The 17818-nt window shown below is 46.8% G+C and overlaps 1 protein-coding gene across 4 annotated transcripts in view; it reads left to right on the top strand.

Annotated features, from left to right (window-relative positions):
- ANKS1A (ankyrin repeat and sterile alpha motif domain containing 1A) overlaps window positions 1-17818 on the top strand; it is a 167165-nt gene that overhangs the window by 76811 nt on the left and 72536 nt on the right. For all 4 annotated transcript variants that reach the window (XM_052647515.1, XM_052647516.1, XM_052647514.1 and 1 more), the window contains 7 exons: window positions 4184-4480; window positions 5253-5328; window positions 5605-5706; window positions 5812-5913; window positions 7298-7494; window positions 10937-11029; window positions 15817-15937. In XM_052647515.1, coding sequence (XP_052503475.1) covers window positions 4184-4480; window positions 5253-5328; window positions 5605-5706; window positions 5812-5913; window positions 7298-7494; window positions 10937-11029; window positions 15817-15937 — 988 coding nt within the window. The remainder of the gene's footprint in view (window positions 1-4183; window positions 4481-5252; window positions 5329-5604; window positions 5707-5811; window positions 5914-7297; window positions 7495-10936; window positions 11030-15816; window positions 15938-17818) is intronic.

The following is a 17818-nucleotide window of genomic DNA, read 5'->3' as shown; positions in this document are numbered from 1 at the left end:
AACATTTTTTATTTTGAAAAAATTTCTAGCCTTCAAGAAGTTGCAAGAATAATGCAGTGAGCTGCGTCATACTCTTCTGCTAGACTCACCAGTTGGGGACACTCTGTGACATTGTGCATGCTTTTACCATCTGTCTTCTCCTGTGCACACTCTTGTGCTCTCGTGTGTGTGTGGGGTGTGTGTGAGTGTATGTGTGTGTAATATATGTAACTGTTGTAGTTGATGATGGATTATGTGAGATTCCCTGGGTTGGGAAGATCTCCTGGGGAAAGAAATGGCAACCCACTCCAGTATTCTTGCCTGGAAAATCCCATGGACGGAGGAGCCTGGTAGGCTACAATCTATGGGGTCACAAAGAGTCGGACATGACTGAGCGACTTCACTTCCAGCTTCCATTTGAGATTAAGTCATAGATTTCATGACCCTTTAATCCCAAATTCTTCAGCATATATCTCCTCTAAGAATAAGGGCATTCACTTGGTATAACCAGAATACAGTTATCAAATTCAGAAAATTCAGCATTGATACAATATGAAATCAGTGCTTGGATTTCACCAAGTGTCTCAATAATGTCCTTTAGAGCGATTTCTTTTTCTGGTCCAAGATACACTCCAGGACCATACATAATCTGGAGCAGTTATCCTCAGCCTGTTCTAGTCATTCATGACATCGACGTCTTTGGAGAGCACAGGCCAGTAGTTCTGCAGCCTGCCCCTCGCTCTGCGTTTGGCTGGTAGTTCCTCGTGCTCAGGTCCAGGCTATACGCTCTTCTTGGCAGTGGCACCACAGGCTGATGTTCGGTCCTTCCTTTTAGTGCATCACATCACAGGGCACATGCTGTCAGTCTGTTTTGCTCTTGATCGTCATGAATGATTGCCTGGTTAATTTGGTGTCTGCTAGGTTGGTAACCTGTTTAATAATAGTTTTCCTGGGCTTCACCCTCGAGGTGCTACCTTGGCAGTCCTGGGGTGGGGCTCAGAATTCGTTCCCTTTAAGCTTTCATGTAATTCTAAAACAAAGCTTATTTAAGAACCACTGATCTAGGCTAACTTTCCACCAGAGCAGGATTTCTCTTTTCTCATCTAAAACGTGGGCCTTATTTGTTTCTTTTCATAGTGAACACGATCACCCTTGGCAGCCTCCTTTTGGATTCTGCTCATTTAGGGTTTTTGTGCTTGTTGATGTCTGTTTTCCTAACCCTTCCATCTTTTGGTCGGAGTAGTGCCTTAAGAGCTTTGCAGAATAGGTCTGACTCCTCTTCCACGTGGTCCACATGATGAGCTTTGTCCTCATACTCTTCCTCTGTCTTCTAAACCTCCGTAGACTCACTTCACCCTTCTGTTACAATGTCGGTATATTTCCAGGGCCTGTACCATCGTGAAACCTGGGAGCTGTAGCCCCCAGTGTCTCTAACTTAGATCTGTCATCAGTGGACAAGAGTGCGGTTGGACGATGATCGAAGCACTGAGAGGTGATGGTTTGGAATAGTTCCCAGAGAGAAAAGGCCATGGAAATGTTTCTAGATGGTTTTCTGCTGCTTGCATTGTGTGTGTGTGTAAAACACATAAGTAATGGATTTATGCATTGAGTGGGGTCTCCAGGTGTAAAGGGTACTGGGATTTTTTTAAGTAATGACCTAGCAAGGAAAAAATGAAAGTGGACCTCAAGATAACCTGGAATGGAGAGTTTGTGCAAAGCCTTTGAGGAAAATTTGGGTATTTCATCTCAGTCCCCTTGCTCAGTCCAGATTTCCTGGGGTGTCCACCCAAGGTGTGGCTTGAAAGGTGTGAAAAAAAAAAGATTCCAGGTGGTTGGGAGTCTGTACCCTCCTTGGAGTCCCCCCTGCCCCTTTTTGTGGGTCCATGAATCCAAAACTTAGTGACTTCTTGCCCTGAAAATTGTCAGGCTCCAAGGGGAAGCGGTATGGCCTGTGTTCAGTAGTCAAGATATGTGGTCACCACAGACATAAACTCAAGAGTACTGTCATTACCAGACCATTTCTGGCGAGACTGAAACGTAAACAAGATGCTTCCTACACTCTGAAAATAAACTGCAGAGTGGTGGTTAGGCCATTTTTAACATAGACAGGCAAGACAGCTTGCCTGGTGGGGATCAAGACTGTGCCTTTAGTGAGACAGCTTTCTGGTAGCTGCTTTAGTTCTGCAGAAACCCAGAGAAGGCTTTTTTCCCCCTCTGCTAGATAGTTCAGAGTTTTATGGTTCTTCAGGCCCTAATGACATGCTTTTTACAGATTATTCTGGTTGTTGAGAGACAACTTGGATATGAAAGAGACAGCAGTGTCTCCTTTAGAGTAAACGAGTTTTTCTGGCCTGGAGTTTTAATAAGAATAAGCTAAGTTTCTTGGCCCTTGCTGTCATGCTAATCTTGAGATATAAAACACGAAGAGTCTTCTTAAACTTCCTTGGGTCGCAGCTCTGCCCCAGGATCCTTGTACAGGAAGCTCCTGTGAGTTTTCATTGCTGTAGCGGTCCTTGCTTCTCGTTAGCATGTGAAGTGACAGCTCTTAAGTTTTATTCATGCCATAGCCTAATAGGAAATAGGTGCATGGATGGCCTGAAGGGTGTGTTTGACACAGGAGCCCCAAGGATTTACCTCTGGCCCCTTGCTCTCTAGACTTGCGGGTTGACATGGAATTGGCCCCTTGGACACAACTGTATCACAGGAAACCACTGCTAACTGGCTGTATTCTGTGGCCAGAGAAGTCTTGTCTGTGCCTTCTCAGCGGCCGCTCTCCTAGAGCTGTGCTGGAGCTCGGTGCTGCTCCCTGTGGTTATCTGTGTGCATTTATCTTTGCACGTGGCTCCTGCTACCACTCTTTCTGTCCTTGTTTCATTTTTAAAAATTTCTTTGCTGTCATTCTGTCCCTTGAGGGCCCTGCTCCTAGTAGCTCTGGATCTTTCTGATACACTTGGAGTAGCTGGAAAAAATGATGCAGTCAAATGCCAGATCAAAAGCAGATGGATTTGCATGCATGTTTGGGTAACTCCTAGTTTATTACTTTGAATATATTAATAGATTTAAAGCATTTATGGAAACATTTAATTTCTACTTTTTGACCACTGAAAGGTGCATAATATTGATCTGAAGTACACACACCCCTGGAAGCTTTGTTTCCCCCAAATGGCAGAAGTCTCCTGGATAAATTCAGGAATCTCAAAATCCTGTGAGAGAGTTATCATTTTTGTTCATGCCTCTGAAAAGGAGCGGTCATGGAAATTTCTGTCTACTCTAGTTATACGTTGTCAATAGTAGTAAAAGAAAGAGCAATGATTAACATTTTGCTTCCGGTGATTGACAAAGCACAAACTTGTCCTGTTTTATCTCAGGTTCTGCCTTTAGTCTGAAACAAAATTGGCATCAGAGGACCATGGGGCTGTGAATTTGAATTAATGGCAGTGTTCCAATCTTGAATATTTTGCACCTCTCACACAAAATATTCCAGTGTCTGATTGTATCTTTCTTACCTAAGAAATCCTTCCCTGCACAGCTGCAGATCCTGCATGCAGTGGTTGGGGCAGAATTCTGGAGCAGGCTCAGGGCAGCCTTTGGGTCCTACATTTCTCTGAGACTGCGCTCAGGCACGTCCGTCCCTTGGCAGTGGCTGTTGGCTGATATGTTGAAAGTGATTTGGGTGCTCTGCTCTGCTACTTTCATTGTTGGCCGATTGATTTGCATGTAAGAAGCTACGCAGATGACAAGCTCTTTCCAAAAAGCTTGTGTGTGAGGCAGTGGATGGTCAATAGATCCAAAATCAGGACCACGGGGTTGGCTCAATAGAAATTGTAAAACCAGTCGAAGTTTAAAATGAGTCAATGGCAGTGATATCATGGGGGTTCATCTGTGCCAGGGCTGCTCCCCACGGCGTGCCGTGTTCCCAAGGTGGCTCTCCTTGCTGTCTGGAGACGCGTTCACATGGCACAGAGGAGACTGCAAGGGCCAAGGAGCCGGCTGCTCCCCTCTGGCGGTAACTGAGGCTGATCAGAGCAGTTGACCTTGCTGGCAGCAGAGTCTTTCTGGATTCTGACATAGTTCTGCTAGTCCCCGAGTATTGCTGCTATTTCTCTCATTTAAATTTCAGTGGTTTTACATGTGATTATCCCAGTGTGTGCCCATCTGCCTGCTGGTCACCTTTCTGACGGTCATCTGCCTGTTAACTCTTTAGAACAACGACAACGAGACAGCCCTGCACTGCGCAGCCCAGTACGGCCACACTGAGGTGGTGAAGGTGCTCTTAGAGGAGCTGACTGACCCCACCATGCGCAACAACAAGTTCGAGACGCCCCTGGACCTGGCTGCACTCTACGGGAGGCTGGAGGTGGTGAAGATGCTCCTCAACGCACACCCTAACCTCCTGAGCTGCAACACTAAGAAGCACACCCCTCTGCACCTGGCAGCGAGGAACGGCCACAGAGCCGTGGTACAGGTCCTCCTGGACGCCGGCATGGATAGCAGCTACCAGGTAGCAGGGCGGGCGGCCCTCCCAGGCCCGGGGACCCAGTCCTGTCGGAGAAGGCACGAGCTCCGTGCTGCTGGGCTGTGTTCCTGTTTAGCACGGTTCACACCACCTTGTCAGATGCTTCTAGCTGCCGACTCATTGTAACACGAAGCTTTAGAGACAAACTCCTCCAGTGAGTCTGTTATTTTTCATTTCTTTTCAGGGGTAATACATGGCGTTATACCCTGAAAAGATGTGCTTACGGACGCCCTCTTGAAATTAGAAAGCTTTCATTATCTTCCTCTGCCTGTGCTCCCGCTGCCACCATTCGCACCTCCAAAGTCCCGTCATCTTGGTGTTGCCGGCAGGACACAGCCTTCCCCTTTGCTGGTAGCTTTCTCCCTCAGGACGGGCCATTCCTTAGGCTTGGCAGCCACCAGACCACAGTGGAAGTCATGGCATTTTCACCCCCTTGTCCTTTTCTTCTCCTCATTCGCTCCCCCCAGGAAGGTGGGGTTTGGGGGAGTGTCACCTGTGGGTGGCTCCGAGGGTGACTGTGCAGTTACTCGTGTGTGGCCTCCTGGTGGCGCATCAAACACCCTCTACCAAGTGTGGGCCACGATTGTGGTTTCGGAATCCAGACCCGAAAAGTGGGAAAGATAATGACAGAGAACTTCGTGTGGTTTATTTTATTTTCCGTCCCTTCTCGTCTGTGTCCCGTTTGTCGTGTGAAGCCACGCCAAACCTGAGTCACTGTCTGATGACATCCTGCTCTGCGCTCTTGTTTGCTTTCCAGACGGAGAAGGGCAGTGCTTTGCATGAGGCTGCTTTGTTTGGCAAGACCGATGTGGTGCAAATCCTGCTGGCTGCAGGTGAGAGGTCGGCAGCGCTCTTGTCTGCACAGCATGCCTGGGTGGGGATCGCTCCCCGCTAGGATCTCCAGAGGGGGATTTTTGCCGGCTGCCTTTGAACCCAATGTGTATATCTCCACTGGTTGATTGCAAATGTATGAATTGTTCTTGAATAGCTGGATAAAATGGCTTTGGATGAAAACGTTGGTTGTGCCTCTTGGGAGCATTAGGTGTCCTGGAGTTTGACCCTCACTTGAAAATCCTCACTCCCCTGGTCCACCTGGTGTGCCTTTCTAGGAATTGATGTCAACATAAAGGATAACCGTGGACTGACCGCACTGGACACTGTCCGGGAGCTGCCGTCTCAGAAGAGCCAGCAGATAGCGGCACTTATCGAAGGTATGGGTCCGTCTCCCTGCCTGGCTGACCAGAGGACCAGCTGGGTGAACCAAGATGTTGGTATTTGGTACAGCTTTTTTTTTTTTTTCCGGTCTTTCCATGTAGATCACATGACTGGAAAAAGAAGTGCAAAAGAAGTAGACAAAACCGTTGCACCCCAGCCACCTCTCATCTCCAGCCTGGACTCGATACCCCAGAAGTCTAAGGGTGAGTCAGCCCTTCTCTGCCTATAGAGGGGAGTCTCAGCTCGAAAAAGGTTGACTATTGAACGTTCTTTGGCAGAATGGAAAAACCTTCATGTAAATTATAATTTGGAGGATTGGGAGTACTTAATAAGTTCATATTCAAATTCATTTTTTCCCAGCCACTGTATGAAGCTTTCTTGGGCAAAGCTTAGGCCTTAACTGTGGATGTCGTCTTTCATACTTTATTCTCTACTTTTAGAGTTGGCTCCATGAGAGCTGTCCTGGCATGTGTGACAGATAGGATGATCTCAGGATGAACTCAAATCTCAGTGAAAACTTTTTTTTTTCCCCAGCATACAGTGTAGTGCCTTGAATATAGCTGGCCCACAGTAAATATTCAATGAGTGTCATCTGGTCGGTAGCTATATATGTGGCAGGTTTTAGCAATGGATCATTTGTCCAACAAATGTGGTCTGGGTGCTAGCGTGGGCAGTCCAGCCTCTCCATCATTAGCCAGGATCCAGCTCTTCAGATTGATTGAGCAGCCCTTTTGGATCCTAGGTCTGATGGATGAGAAAGACAGAACTCGGGCTGACACCTCCCCCAGATGCAGATCACAATGAGGAAGGCTAGAGAAACAGAGCAAAGCCACATACTAAAAAAGGAAAGAGATTTTTCAGAGGACAGCAGAGATACAAGGGTTCAGGGCTTCCCAGCCTGTCTTTACTGTGGAGTCCCTGTAACCCTCCCCAGTCACATTTTTTTTCTTGACCTCATAATCTGCTGGTAATGGGATTAGTAGTTCACTAAGCTCTTAGCTTTCAAGGATTTTACAGTTACAGTTTTGACTCTTTGCAAGTGACCCAGAGATCCCCGGTCTATAATCAGATCCCTGGTTACTTTGCAGACAGAGGCACACATTTGGATCCCAGGCACCCTGAGGTTTGTCATTACCTAGCAAGTGAGTCTCAACAGCCACACAGCAGCCCCATCTCAGAGAGACTCCACCATCCTGTTTTGCTTGAGCACATGGAGGTTCCTGTTAAGAACGTAAAGGAATTACTGAAGTTTTTTCAGTTGTACTTTGCTATATTTTCTGGTTTACGTTCATGCTGTCATGATATTGAGGTATTTCGAAATTTATAACAGTCTTGGGAGATGTCCTTCATTGATGTCAAATGTTCCATCTTGAACTAGAGAAAATTTTGTTCAGTTCTCAGAGTATATAGTGCAGATGAAATTCTGTATTTAGTCTTGTCCATGGAGAGAGCCGTAATTTATTTTCCTGCTCTGGGTTAACGCTGGTCAAGTTCAGGTGACTGGAGCGGCTTTGGCTAGTTGCCGTGGTGGGAAGTCCAAGACTGTGTCCTCCTCTCACCGATTCTTGCCTTCCCACTCCTCTTTAGGTGACCTGGAGAAAGCAGTGACTGAACTGATCATCGATTTTAACACCAACACAGAAGAGGAGGGTCCCTATGAGGCGCTGTACAATGCTGTCTCCTGCCAGTCCCTGGATAGCACGGCCAGCGGACGCTCGTCCGACCGGGACTCTGTGAGCAAGGAGGCTGAGGCGGCCGGAGGGAAAGCTGCTGGAGTGCGGCCTGTATGTGGCCGGGGTTCCGTTGTCACCTCTGCTCTGCTGGGGAACGGGGGAAGGAAGTGTGGCCCCCAGTGCCAGCTGGGTCTCAGAGGCCTAGGCCGCCTGCACCTATTCTCCTGGGGCTCCCCCTCTGCCTTTCCCCCTCTGCCTTTCCCCCTCTTGCTTAGTTGGGTCTAACTACGCAGATCATGTTGAGGTGTAATTTTAGTTTTTCAGTTTCAGTATAACCCGTTGGTATCTTTCTGTTACTCGGTTGTCCTTAGAGCAAATTGAAGCATTTTATTAGTGTTAGGCTTAGCGCTGCGTCTGTGTTTGGTGTCTTTGCTATGTATTGCTGGTTTCTTTCCAGAGAGCAGGTCCATCGATGGAAGAGCTTACTAAATAACTTCCTGTCTGCCCTGAGTACATGTTGACCTTCCATTTGCCCTTGAAAAGTTACCCACTGGATTTGGACAGAGTCTGTGTTCAGCAGGGTTGTAGCAAGGCTTAAGCAGATGCAGATATGTTAGCATATACCTTCCCATTTTTCCCATAGTTATAACCCTCCAGGCTTTGAAATGGTGGAAGGAGGACAACTCTGAATTTTTCCCTCAAAAGGTCAACCTTCCCATCTGACTGGTTCTTTCTGTAGTACTTGCTGCTTCTAGCCTTGAACATTGTTCTCCAGACTCCTTACCCCGCTGTCTCCCCTGGGGCTTTGCTGTGAGTCTAGGCCTGAGTCAGTGGTCCCATGGCCCTTCCTCCATGCTCTGGCAGTGCCGCAGTTTGAGGCTTTGAGCACTGTGCTCCTCATAAACAGGCGCTGCTGTAATGGGATTCCAGTGATAGTCCCACCTTGGGGCATATTTTCAGGTGTATATTACATCTTCCTGTTGGAGAGGCTGGCCCTTCCCTTTGGTGGGAATCTGGCTTATGACCATTTTGACGATCCTTTGGCTGCCTGGAGATCCTCGGACTTTTCATTAGTGCCCTGGGAATGGCCAGATGGCTTTGGTGTTCTCTTTTGTTGGATTTCTGGCCCTGCCCTGTCCCAGCATTTCCGCGTGGATTTTGGAAAGGCCTGCCGACCTTGTGGCAGCACCCCCAGAGTGGGTGTTACCAGGGAGTGTGATAAACTCCTTGTCGGTGGTGAAAGCAAGCTTGTGTGCCAGGCACCACTCACAAAGTGCTTCTGCAGACAGAGCTGGTTTGCTTCTGTTTGTTTTCTCACTTCTTTCACTGTTAGGTGCATAGGCCAATCCAACCTGTGGAAGAAGACACTGCCATCTGTGGCACTTACTGGTGATGCCCATTAGAGGGAGCTGGAGGCTTTGCAAGAAGAACACAGGGTTGCTGAAGTCAGCTTTGAATGACCAAGTTCCTGTGGGCTCAGCCACTGACTTACATGGGCTCTTTGTTCATCCCACTCTAGGAATCTAGCCTCCTGTGGTCCTGCTAAGTAGAAACTGATGCATCTGGGGCTGCCTCCTTTGCCAGTTTTATTTGAGGATGTTGTGGCTGTGCTGCCTTCCTGGCCCTTGATAAGTAACTGTGGCCAAGGAACTGTTCCCTGTCTTGTAAACATAGCAGATAGTTATGTATGAGTCAGCTTTGTAGCCCCTCAGCCAAAGTTTTCATGGTAGAAAAGAGAGACTCATGCTTTTCTTTCCTTCCAGGGTCCCTGGTGATCACCACTTCCATAGAAACCTTTCAGACTGTTCTTTCTAGGCGTCTCTCGCCTTGAAGAGGCATCTAGGACGGGTCACTTTTATTATGCTTCATTCTGGTTTTCCTCGGTTATTGTATCCCTTGGTTGGATAACTAGTGCGATTATGGGCCTGCTCCATTTGCCGTTCCCCTCCTTACAAGGTGTCACTGGGACCAGGTTTGTCCCTGTACTTCTGGAGCAAGGAGGGTGGGGAAAGTGGACTTAGTGGGAAATTCGACCTAAATAGCTTTACTTGGCTTGACCACGTTGGAGTTGTTGCCACTGGGCACCCATCTGGTGGCAGGGACTAGGGGAATGACCAGATTATCAAGATATAATACCAGCCAGAAAAGTGTGTTGAACAGAGGGAGCACGGAGCTGAGTGCTAACTAACGTGGCAGCTCCTAAAATGGGAAAAGTGTTTTTCCTTACAGGTTTCTTGGAGGCTGTCACTTAATTCGGCATTCACCTCCACCCAGATATTTAGAAATACTCTTGTTCTAGCAACACAGTGAACTAACCTACAAGCCAAGGAAGGGGCCTGCAAGCCAGCTCCCTTCCCTGTAGGAACATGAGCTCTCAGGCATGAATAGGACTTTGGAATATGAAGACACTGAGAGTCCAGCAGGGACAGTGGCTCTTCGTCTTTCTTTCACCAAAGATCGTTCTGTGTGTTCCTGAAACTGCCGTGATCTTGATAATCTCTTCTTCAGTGAGTTTCTTGCTTAAGGGTAGAGACTAGTGAACTGAGGCCCACAAACAGCTGCCTGTTTTTGTGAATAAAGTTGTATTTAGAACATAACCACACCTACTCATTTACATATCCTCTATGACTGCTTTGATGGCCGCATGGCAGAGCTGACCGCAAAGCCTAAAATATTTACTGTGTAGCCCTTTAAGAAAAAGCTGGCCAACCCCTGTGAGGGCAGATAACTGACAACTCTTCCTTTTTTTTAATGGGCTGAGATGAAATAGGATTTTCATATGCTAATGATATATAATAGTACTCACTGAAGAAAGTGACCAAGGACAAGAGACGAGTTCTGAGCTCTGCTAATAAATAGGAGTAGCATTAAGCTTGGTGGCTCAGATGGTGAAGAATCTGCCTATAATGCAGGAGACCTGGGTTTGAACCCGGCAGTAGGAAGATCCCCTGAGAAAGGAATGGCGACCCTCTCCAGTATTATTGCCTGGAGAATTCCATGGACAGAAGAGCCTGGTGGGTGCAGTCCATGTGGTTGCAGAGAGTCAGACACGACTGAGCGACTAGCACTTTCACTTTGAGCAGGAATTGATGTTTTTGTCCTAGATTGCTTTCCTTGTTATTTCCCTAATAACTTTGGTTGGTTAGAATTCTGATGAGTTGGCTCTTTTGATTTACTGTTTCCTCTTCTCCAGTAGGTTGGAAGTTGAGCCACTGGTTTTCCTACACTGGAGTTTGTGTATTGCTATCACGAAGGACATTTTCTGATGAGGCAGTTGTGTTTTTAGTGCTGATATTTCTCAGTATGGGCAAGGATATGGCAGATGTGTTTGTAATCTCTGCTATAAAGATCAAGAAACAAAGCAACGGTAATTGAATTGTGTGTGTGTGTGTAGAGTTCTCCATCTGTTCAGATACTAAACCTTGAGTTTAGTCTGTCAGGGGAATTCTGTACATTATTCTTTTTTATTCCCAAAGGCAAAGATAAGAGTAAACCAAAAAAGTTAGGTTCTCGAAAGAAGAGATAGTAAAATACTTATTTTTCTTTTCTACAGAGAGAACGTCCTCCGCCTCCAGCAAAACCACCACCCGATGAAGAAGAAGAAGACCACATAGATAAGAAGTATTTTCCCTTGACAGCTTCTGAGGTAGAGAGTTGAGGATTTATTCCCATCACTGAAACATGATTTTTTGCTAAGTGCATCCAGTGTGTACTTGAAGACTTTGCTATCTCATTTTCTTTTCACCTCTTTGGATTAGTGAAATTCTGTTGTGTGTGTCAGTAATCCAGAACAAGACCTTTCAAACTCACCCAAAAGTACTAAGCAAGGAATTTTACCAGGGCTGTCTAGCAGGCAGGCCAATTATTGATCTGCCATGCCACATGGAAAGCCAGACATCATCCACATTTTCTCCTGGTTCCATTAGGCTAAGCAGTCTCTCCTTTGGCCTTTGAACCTGTGTTGTCTTTTCATACAAAGTATAGCATACCCTACCAATCACTGTTCTCTACACTGGATCAGATTAGCAACCTTTAAAAAAAAAAAATTATGTATTTATGACTGCACTGGGTCTTCAGTGGTGTGCACAGGCCTTCTCCGTTGCAGCAAGCAGGGACTGCTCTGTAGTTGCAGTGGGCGTGCTTCTCTCCGTAGTGGTTCCCTTGTTTCAGAGCATGGCCTCTAGGCTCGTGGGCTTCGGTAGTAGTGGCTCATGGCTCTAGAGCACAGGCTTAGTTGCCCTGTGGCATGTGGGATCGTCCCAGACCAGGGATTGAACACGTGTCCCATGCGTTGGCAGGTGGATTCTTTACCACTGAGCCACCAAGGAAGGCCCAGATGAGCAAGCTTTGCTTCTGACCCAAAGGTCTTGTTTCCGTTTTTGCGTTTTCCATTTTCATTTCCCGTGAAGAATCTTGCACCAGGGCAAACATGGAAAATGTCATGAAAACTCAACTAGAGGAGAAATAGGAGTCAGGGGATAGGTAGGGAACATCAAAGGAGGCTATTTGAAAAGAATAGTTCACTTTTTAAACTAAGAAATGTTGTCATGGGCAAATAGTTCAATCTTCTAACTTAGGTATATGAAGAAAATAATATTTTCCTTAATCTTGCATCTTCCTAATGCTCCTTTAACACTTCCCACCATTCAGAGAACACATTTATTGTTTATTCAAAATATTTTATAATTTCAATAGTCTTTTGTAGCTCATTCAGTGCCCTATTATTCTTTAACTTAAAAATCAGCTAACACACATTAATCAATTAAATCTCATTACTTAGTCGCCAGAAGTCAGAGCTGACTTTTTTTTTACTGCTATGGACCATCTAGTGAGACAGGTTCTTTTATTTAATATAAACAGCTGCAGCCATAAGGATGACTTCAGTTTAACAATGTGTATAAATACAAGGAAATCCTTTTAAGAATATAAAAATCAGTGTTGGAGGTAGGGGCTGATTTCCATACTAGATACAAATTCTGTCCTTATTTTTTTCTGTCCATTAATTACAAAATACATGTTATTATGTCTCGATTAAGGGGTCTCTAGAATTACAGGCTCTGGGGTAATAGTACATTGCCAGCAGATACACGTGCATGTAGTAAATCCCTGCATGTTTTTATGTAGAGGTTCGCTTTATTACTCCCTTTTTACAAGGAGAAGCCTAGCAATAACAGAGCATCTTCAGTCAGGGCTGGCTCTCTGTGAATGCCTTATGCCGCCTCTTTAGTAAGGACTTGGAGTAAAATTTCTGAAGTCCAGGGGTAAGGGGAAGACTCTTAAAGAAATGTTGGATGACCAGCACTTTCTCTTCTCCCAGGACCCTCTAGGGCATACAGTTTGGCAGTAATACTGTTATCAAGAAGTAGGAGGAGGAGAAATCTCCCTACAACTCTTCTGGGTTGGAGACTGTCTGAGATACATATTCCAATAGCCTGGAATTCTGGATCAGTTGGGCTACCATAGTCAACATTTGGAAGACCCTGAGAACCCTGGCTTTGCTTCCGAAGCAATGATTATAAATACATGAATACAGAGATGATGTGGTCTGGGTTATTATCCTTTTAATATCCAAGCAGATTCTGTTTACTGTAGTTTGAGTGGATAGATCTTCTCCAAAAGTGGACTTAAAAAAAATTTGGACTCTAGCCTTCACCATCTTCATTTCTTATATACTCAAAGCTTTAATACCCCAAACCTCATATCGTAGGAGGTGCGCACTCTGCCCTGGTGTTTGTTTCCCACTCCTGAGGTCTCAGATCATCCACGGAAGCCTTTAAGAGAAACTGAGTGTGCCTGGGTCCAGGAAAGCTGATCAGCGTAACAACCAGATCATGAAACTGCCTCAAAAAAATCAAACGTATACACACACATATATTCAGCTATTCAGATGTTTTCACCCCACCAAATGGGCTGCCAACTGCATCAGACTCAAGAGTGTTTTCTCTCTGCTTAGATGTGCTGAACATTCATGGGAAGCTGCAGCTGTTGTGATATCTCTTCCCAGAAAGCTGCCCACACCCGGGTGGGCCATTCCATGGTCATAGTTAGGTGCCGACTGGTAGTTGCTTTTCTCTGCAGCTAAAATGTCACTCTCCGTAGAGCAGAGAATACATTTTTGTTTTTTGTGGGGGTTTTTTGGTGGTGGTTTTTGATTTATTGCAAGCCCTGGAAGAAAGGGGGAAAAAAGATTAAGGAGTAATTTATAAAAAGAGGAATCCTTTCTATTGAAAATCAGGTACTGCCTTTTTCTCTGTGACACAAGGCTTCTTGAGTGGGAACTGGGAACACTTGCAGAAAGGCAGTTTATTGCTTTTTCATGAGATTTTAATCCCATAGCTGGCAGAGGCCAGGACCCGGAGGAAAAGATCACCCTACGATTGTGTGGGTCTTAACAGGGGACCCTCATTAGACATCTGAAGTGGGGAGACGGTTCCTAGTTGAGTGGAGAAACCATACTTCCCAGAAAAAAATAGAGGCCAACTCTAGAATCTGGAGGAGGGGTGAATTTTTTGGCCCTGGCTCTGCTGGAAGCAAGTCCCGAGACCTCTCTGAGAACTGGGTTTTGTCATTCGCTGAAGGAATGAGCTGGAACCAGATGCTCCCTAGCTGTGGCTGTAATGGTTCGGGCCCCTCCAGCTCTGCCATTGCTGGTTCTCTGCTTCCGGTTGTCCTGCACAGGAGCCAGGCAGGGAGTGAATGCAGGTCCAGTGGCCTGATTTTCCAGATGGAAGTCATCAGCCCTGTCCTGCTTGGGAAGAAAGGCTATTATAGGCCAGGCACCCAGGCTGTCAAATACCTCACAGAGAAGACTGCCTGGGGCTCTGTGAGAGCCCTGACTGCGTGCAGAACAGTCACAGAATCAGATTTCCAGGGCTCTGCCTAAGTGGTGGCCCTGGGTGTGTAAAGTTGCAGAACACACATTCCTGTCTGTGAAGCCTGTGGTGTTAAGTTGACGCTGTCTGAACTGCTTCATGGCCCCTCTTTGTTCCCTTAATTGTGTTCCTATGATGAGGCGAAAGGAATAAAGTAATACAGGCAAATGGCTCCCTGTGATGAAATAGTTTTTAGCTATCAGGTGGCCCTCATGAAGTGGAGGTGCCTGCTGCGCTCAGCAGAATTTTGGAGAGATCGTCACTGTCTTTGGAGTGGCAGCCTTGTTAGCAGACAGGAGCTGCAGTCTCTCGTTGAATCTGAGGCTGCTAGAATCTGTTATCTCATTAGGCTGTAACGCTGTGAGCTATGCCTCCAAGAAGCCAAATCCTGATGAATGACAAACCTGATTTGTTTCCAGTGAGCCGTGGGACATGTCAATAAAGGAGGAGGTTTCTGGGTGCACCAGAACACCTGACTTGTAGGGTCCCCTTGTTTGTGAGATGGACTCGTGAATCCCTTCACCCCCTCCTTCGTAATATATCCCTTGTTCCAGCCAAAATCCTCAATCAGAGATTTTGTGCTTTGGTTTGCTTTTGTAATAGCCAGTATTATATTTAATTTGCCTGTGAAACACATTGGATTCTTAGCACCGATGAGCCAGAATTATCCTTTATAGCAAGTATCTCCATCCTCTCTCTCAGTGCGACTGTAGCATGAACCGTCGTGTTTCTGGCTTGTGTTGAGACACTTGGCTCCTCTGGTACCATGACTGGCTGTGGCTACAGGCCCCCAGCTGACTCAAGCCGGTTGGCAGATGTCGGGGCCAGCTCTGGCCAGTCATTTCATCAGAGACACTTGGCTGCCTGGATTAGGGGTTTCTCAGGAGACAGAGCTGCTTTTTCTCCACTGAAATTCATCCTTGCCTCTCTTCAGAACAGAGACTGGTAGAATTGATTTAAGATTTGTGTTCTCCTAAGTGTGTTAGGAAGCCAGCTTTGGGAAAATCCTCATCTATAACCCTGGGGCCTATGAAGAAGGGCTCACAGAAATAGAGGATTTACAGACAGCTTTGTTCCTAGTAAATGTATGTCAGTCAGGGTTAGTTAGAAATCATTTTGATCCCCTCTTGAGAAGAGGGGAAGGATTCCAGCCTTTGGGGTACTGTGTGAATGTATTAAATATTAGAAAAGAAACATGGAGAGAGAAGGCCTTATGATGCATGGTGACTAAAAACCACTCAGGAGGTGTTATCCACAGAAAAGAGATCACGCAGAGAGGGGCAAGCGGGAGGGGAGGATCTTGGGTTTTATTTATGGCATTTTGAAAGATGAAATGAGGGAAGGAAAGGAAGTGTTTTAATCAAAGGCCATTGAGATTTGAGGCCCAGATGTGTAGCCAGGAGAGCAGTTGTAATTCCCTGTGACACTTGACTTACTTAACCTTTTCTTCCCCTCCTCTCTTCCTCTCTGAAGAAAAAGGAGCTGATAATCTCAAATTTATTTGACATAGCCTGTCTGGGTGTTAGCCCCCCGCCTGAGAAGTACATGCTTTCTCTCTCAGGTCTTGGCCATGAGACCCTGGATTCAGGGGAGCGCAGCCAAGGAGGAGGATGAACACCCTTATGAGCTGCTGCTGACAGCAGAGACAAAGAAGCTGGTGTCCGTGGATGGAAAGACAAAAGGTAGAGCCCCCACCCCACTCCTGGCAGAAACAGCTCCACAAGGGCCGAAGGAGACAATGGTGTTCCTTGGGCTGGGCGAGTTGGGTTTCAGGGCATTCTGGGTGGTGGGCGTATTATGGCCTTTCATTTTAATACCCCGGGCTGGAGTGGACTTGTCACCTTTGAGCATATGAAGCAAGGAAAAGGTCAGGTCAGACTAGGTGAGTGCCGAGGGAGGGAAGGCTGGCAGCCTTGTGGCCGAGATTGATTTGGGGTCTCAAATCACAAATTCTCAAGTTCCTGTGGTGGAAAAACAGGCCCAACAAGTCATTCCCCTTGGGTTCAGGCTGACGGCACAGACTCCGCTTTGAGGCCTGACCTCAGAGCGAGCCACTCCTGGGGAGGGGCCTGTGATTGGCTGCCACCAGTAACTGGAGTGCTCAGTTGCCTTGGCCTACTTTCATCGCCTCTGCGAAATCCAGCTTCCTCTGTGAGGGGTGAGGGCTGCAGGACTGAGAACGGGCCAGGCGGCGTGCTTGCAGTCCCCACCGGAGTGAGTGTGCCCCGCTGGAGCGTTTGTGACGACCTCTGTCCCCTAAGGAAGAGCAAGAAGGGTGGTGCGATTCCCACTGCTGTGGAGGAGCCCCCATGGCCCCTCGCAGCTCCCTGTAGCCCGCCGGCCTGGGGCCCTTCACAGGCGCTGTCAGTGCCTCCTTCCACCCTCTGACAGCCGGGGGCGCAGGTAAGAGCGGGGGATGCAGTGGCGTCTTTGACAGTACCCTCTGCAAGGCCTGTCAGGGTAGCGGTGGCTGAGAGAACGTTGTGGATGTGTCTGATACTGCAGACCTTATTTTTAACAGTCCTGTGTAAAAGGTTTCTCCTTGAGTGCATAAAGTTTGGGTTATTTTCATAGTAGTTTTGTTTTGGTTTGTTTTTATGGTTTCCATTTGGAGCTTTTTTTTTTTTTTTTTAAAGTTATTCAGAAACAGTAAAATTCAGCCTTTTTGTATGCAGTTTTGTGAGTTTTGGCAAAGACAGTTGTTTGCCGCCGCCACAGTTAAGATAAAGCATGGTTTCCTCACCAGAAGGTTCTGCATCCCTTTGTTGTCAGTCCTGCCCCTCCCTTACAGTCTCGGCTCCAGTGTCTGTCCCTATGATTTTTGCCTTTTCCAGAACATTGTATGAATGGGGTCTTGTAGTACATACCTACAAAAGGGTTCCCAGACCCAGTTCCTGTGTGTGTGTGTGTGTGTGTGTGTAGGTGTATAGGCTTCCCCACATCAAGAAGCAATTCTCTGATGTCACTGGGGTCTCTGAGACTCCAACTTAAGAGGCTCAGTCCTATGAGACTGCCCTCCACTTCAGGTGCAGATCATAAGCCCAGGTCTCTGCATCTGACCAACTGGCTACACATTGGAGGCTCCAGTGACCCCCTCCAGCTCAGGATGCCAGTTCCAAGTCCAGGTTGTTACCTGGACTTCTGACTGACTGGCTATAAATCAAAGGTTAAATGCCTCATGCCTCACAGAACTGAGGGAAACCCACATACTCACTAGATTACCAATTTATCATAAAAGGATATTAAAGGATACAAAGCAACAGCCACATGAAGGGGTACATAGGGCAAGGTCCCGGTGAATAGAGCTTCTGTCCTCCTCGAGCTTGCGCCCAGGCCTGCTGGCATGCAGAAGTGTTCTGGTTTCCCTAGCATGGAAGCTGTTAGAAAAAATGGGACCGACTGAAAAGCTGTCTTTTTTGGTTTTAATAGAGGCTTCATTGCCCAGTCTTGATTAACTGAATCATCCTCCAATGGCATTGATTGAACCTCAGACCCCTTCTCCCTTCCTCAGGAAATCAGGGGATGGGACCAAATGTTCAACCCTCTAGTCACATGACTGATTC

The sequence above is a fragment of the Budorcas taxicolor genome, chromosome 11 (genome assembly GCF_023091745.1).
Source record: "Budorcas taxicolor isolate Tak-1 chromosome 11, Takin1.1, whole genome shotgun sequence".
Classification (NCBI taxonomy): domain Eukaryota; kingdom Metazoa; phylum Chordata; class Mammalia; order Artiodactyla; family Bovidae; genus Budorcas; species Budorcas taxicolor.
The sequence above is the reverse complement of the archived record's forward strand: the minus strand, read 5'-3'. Positions and strand labels throughout refer to the sequence as shown.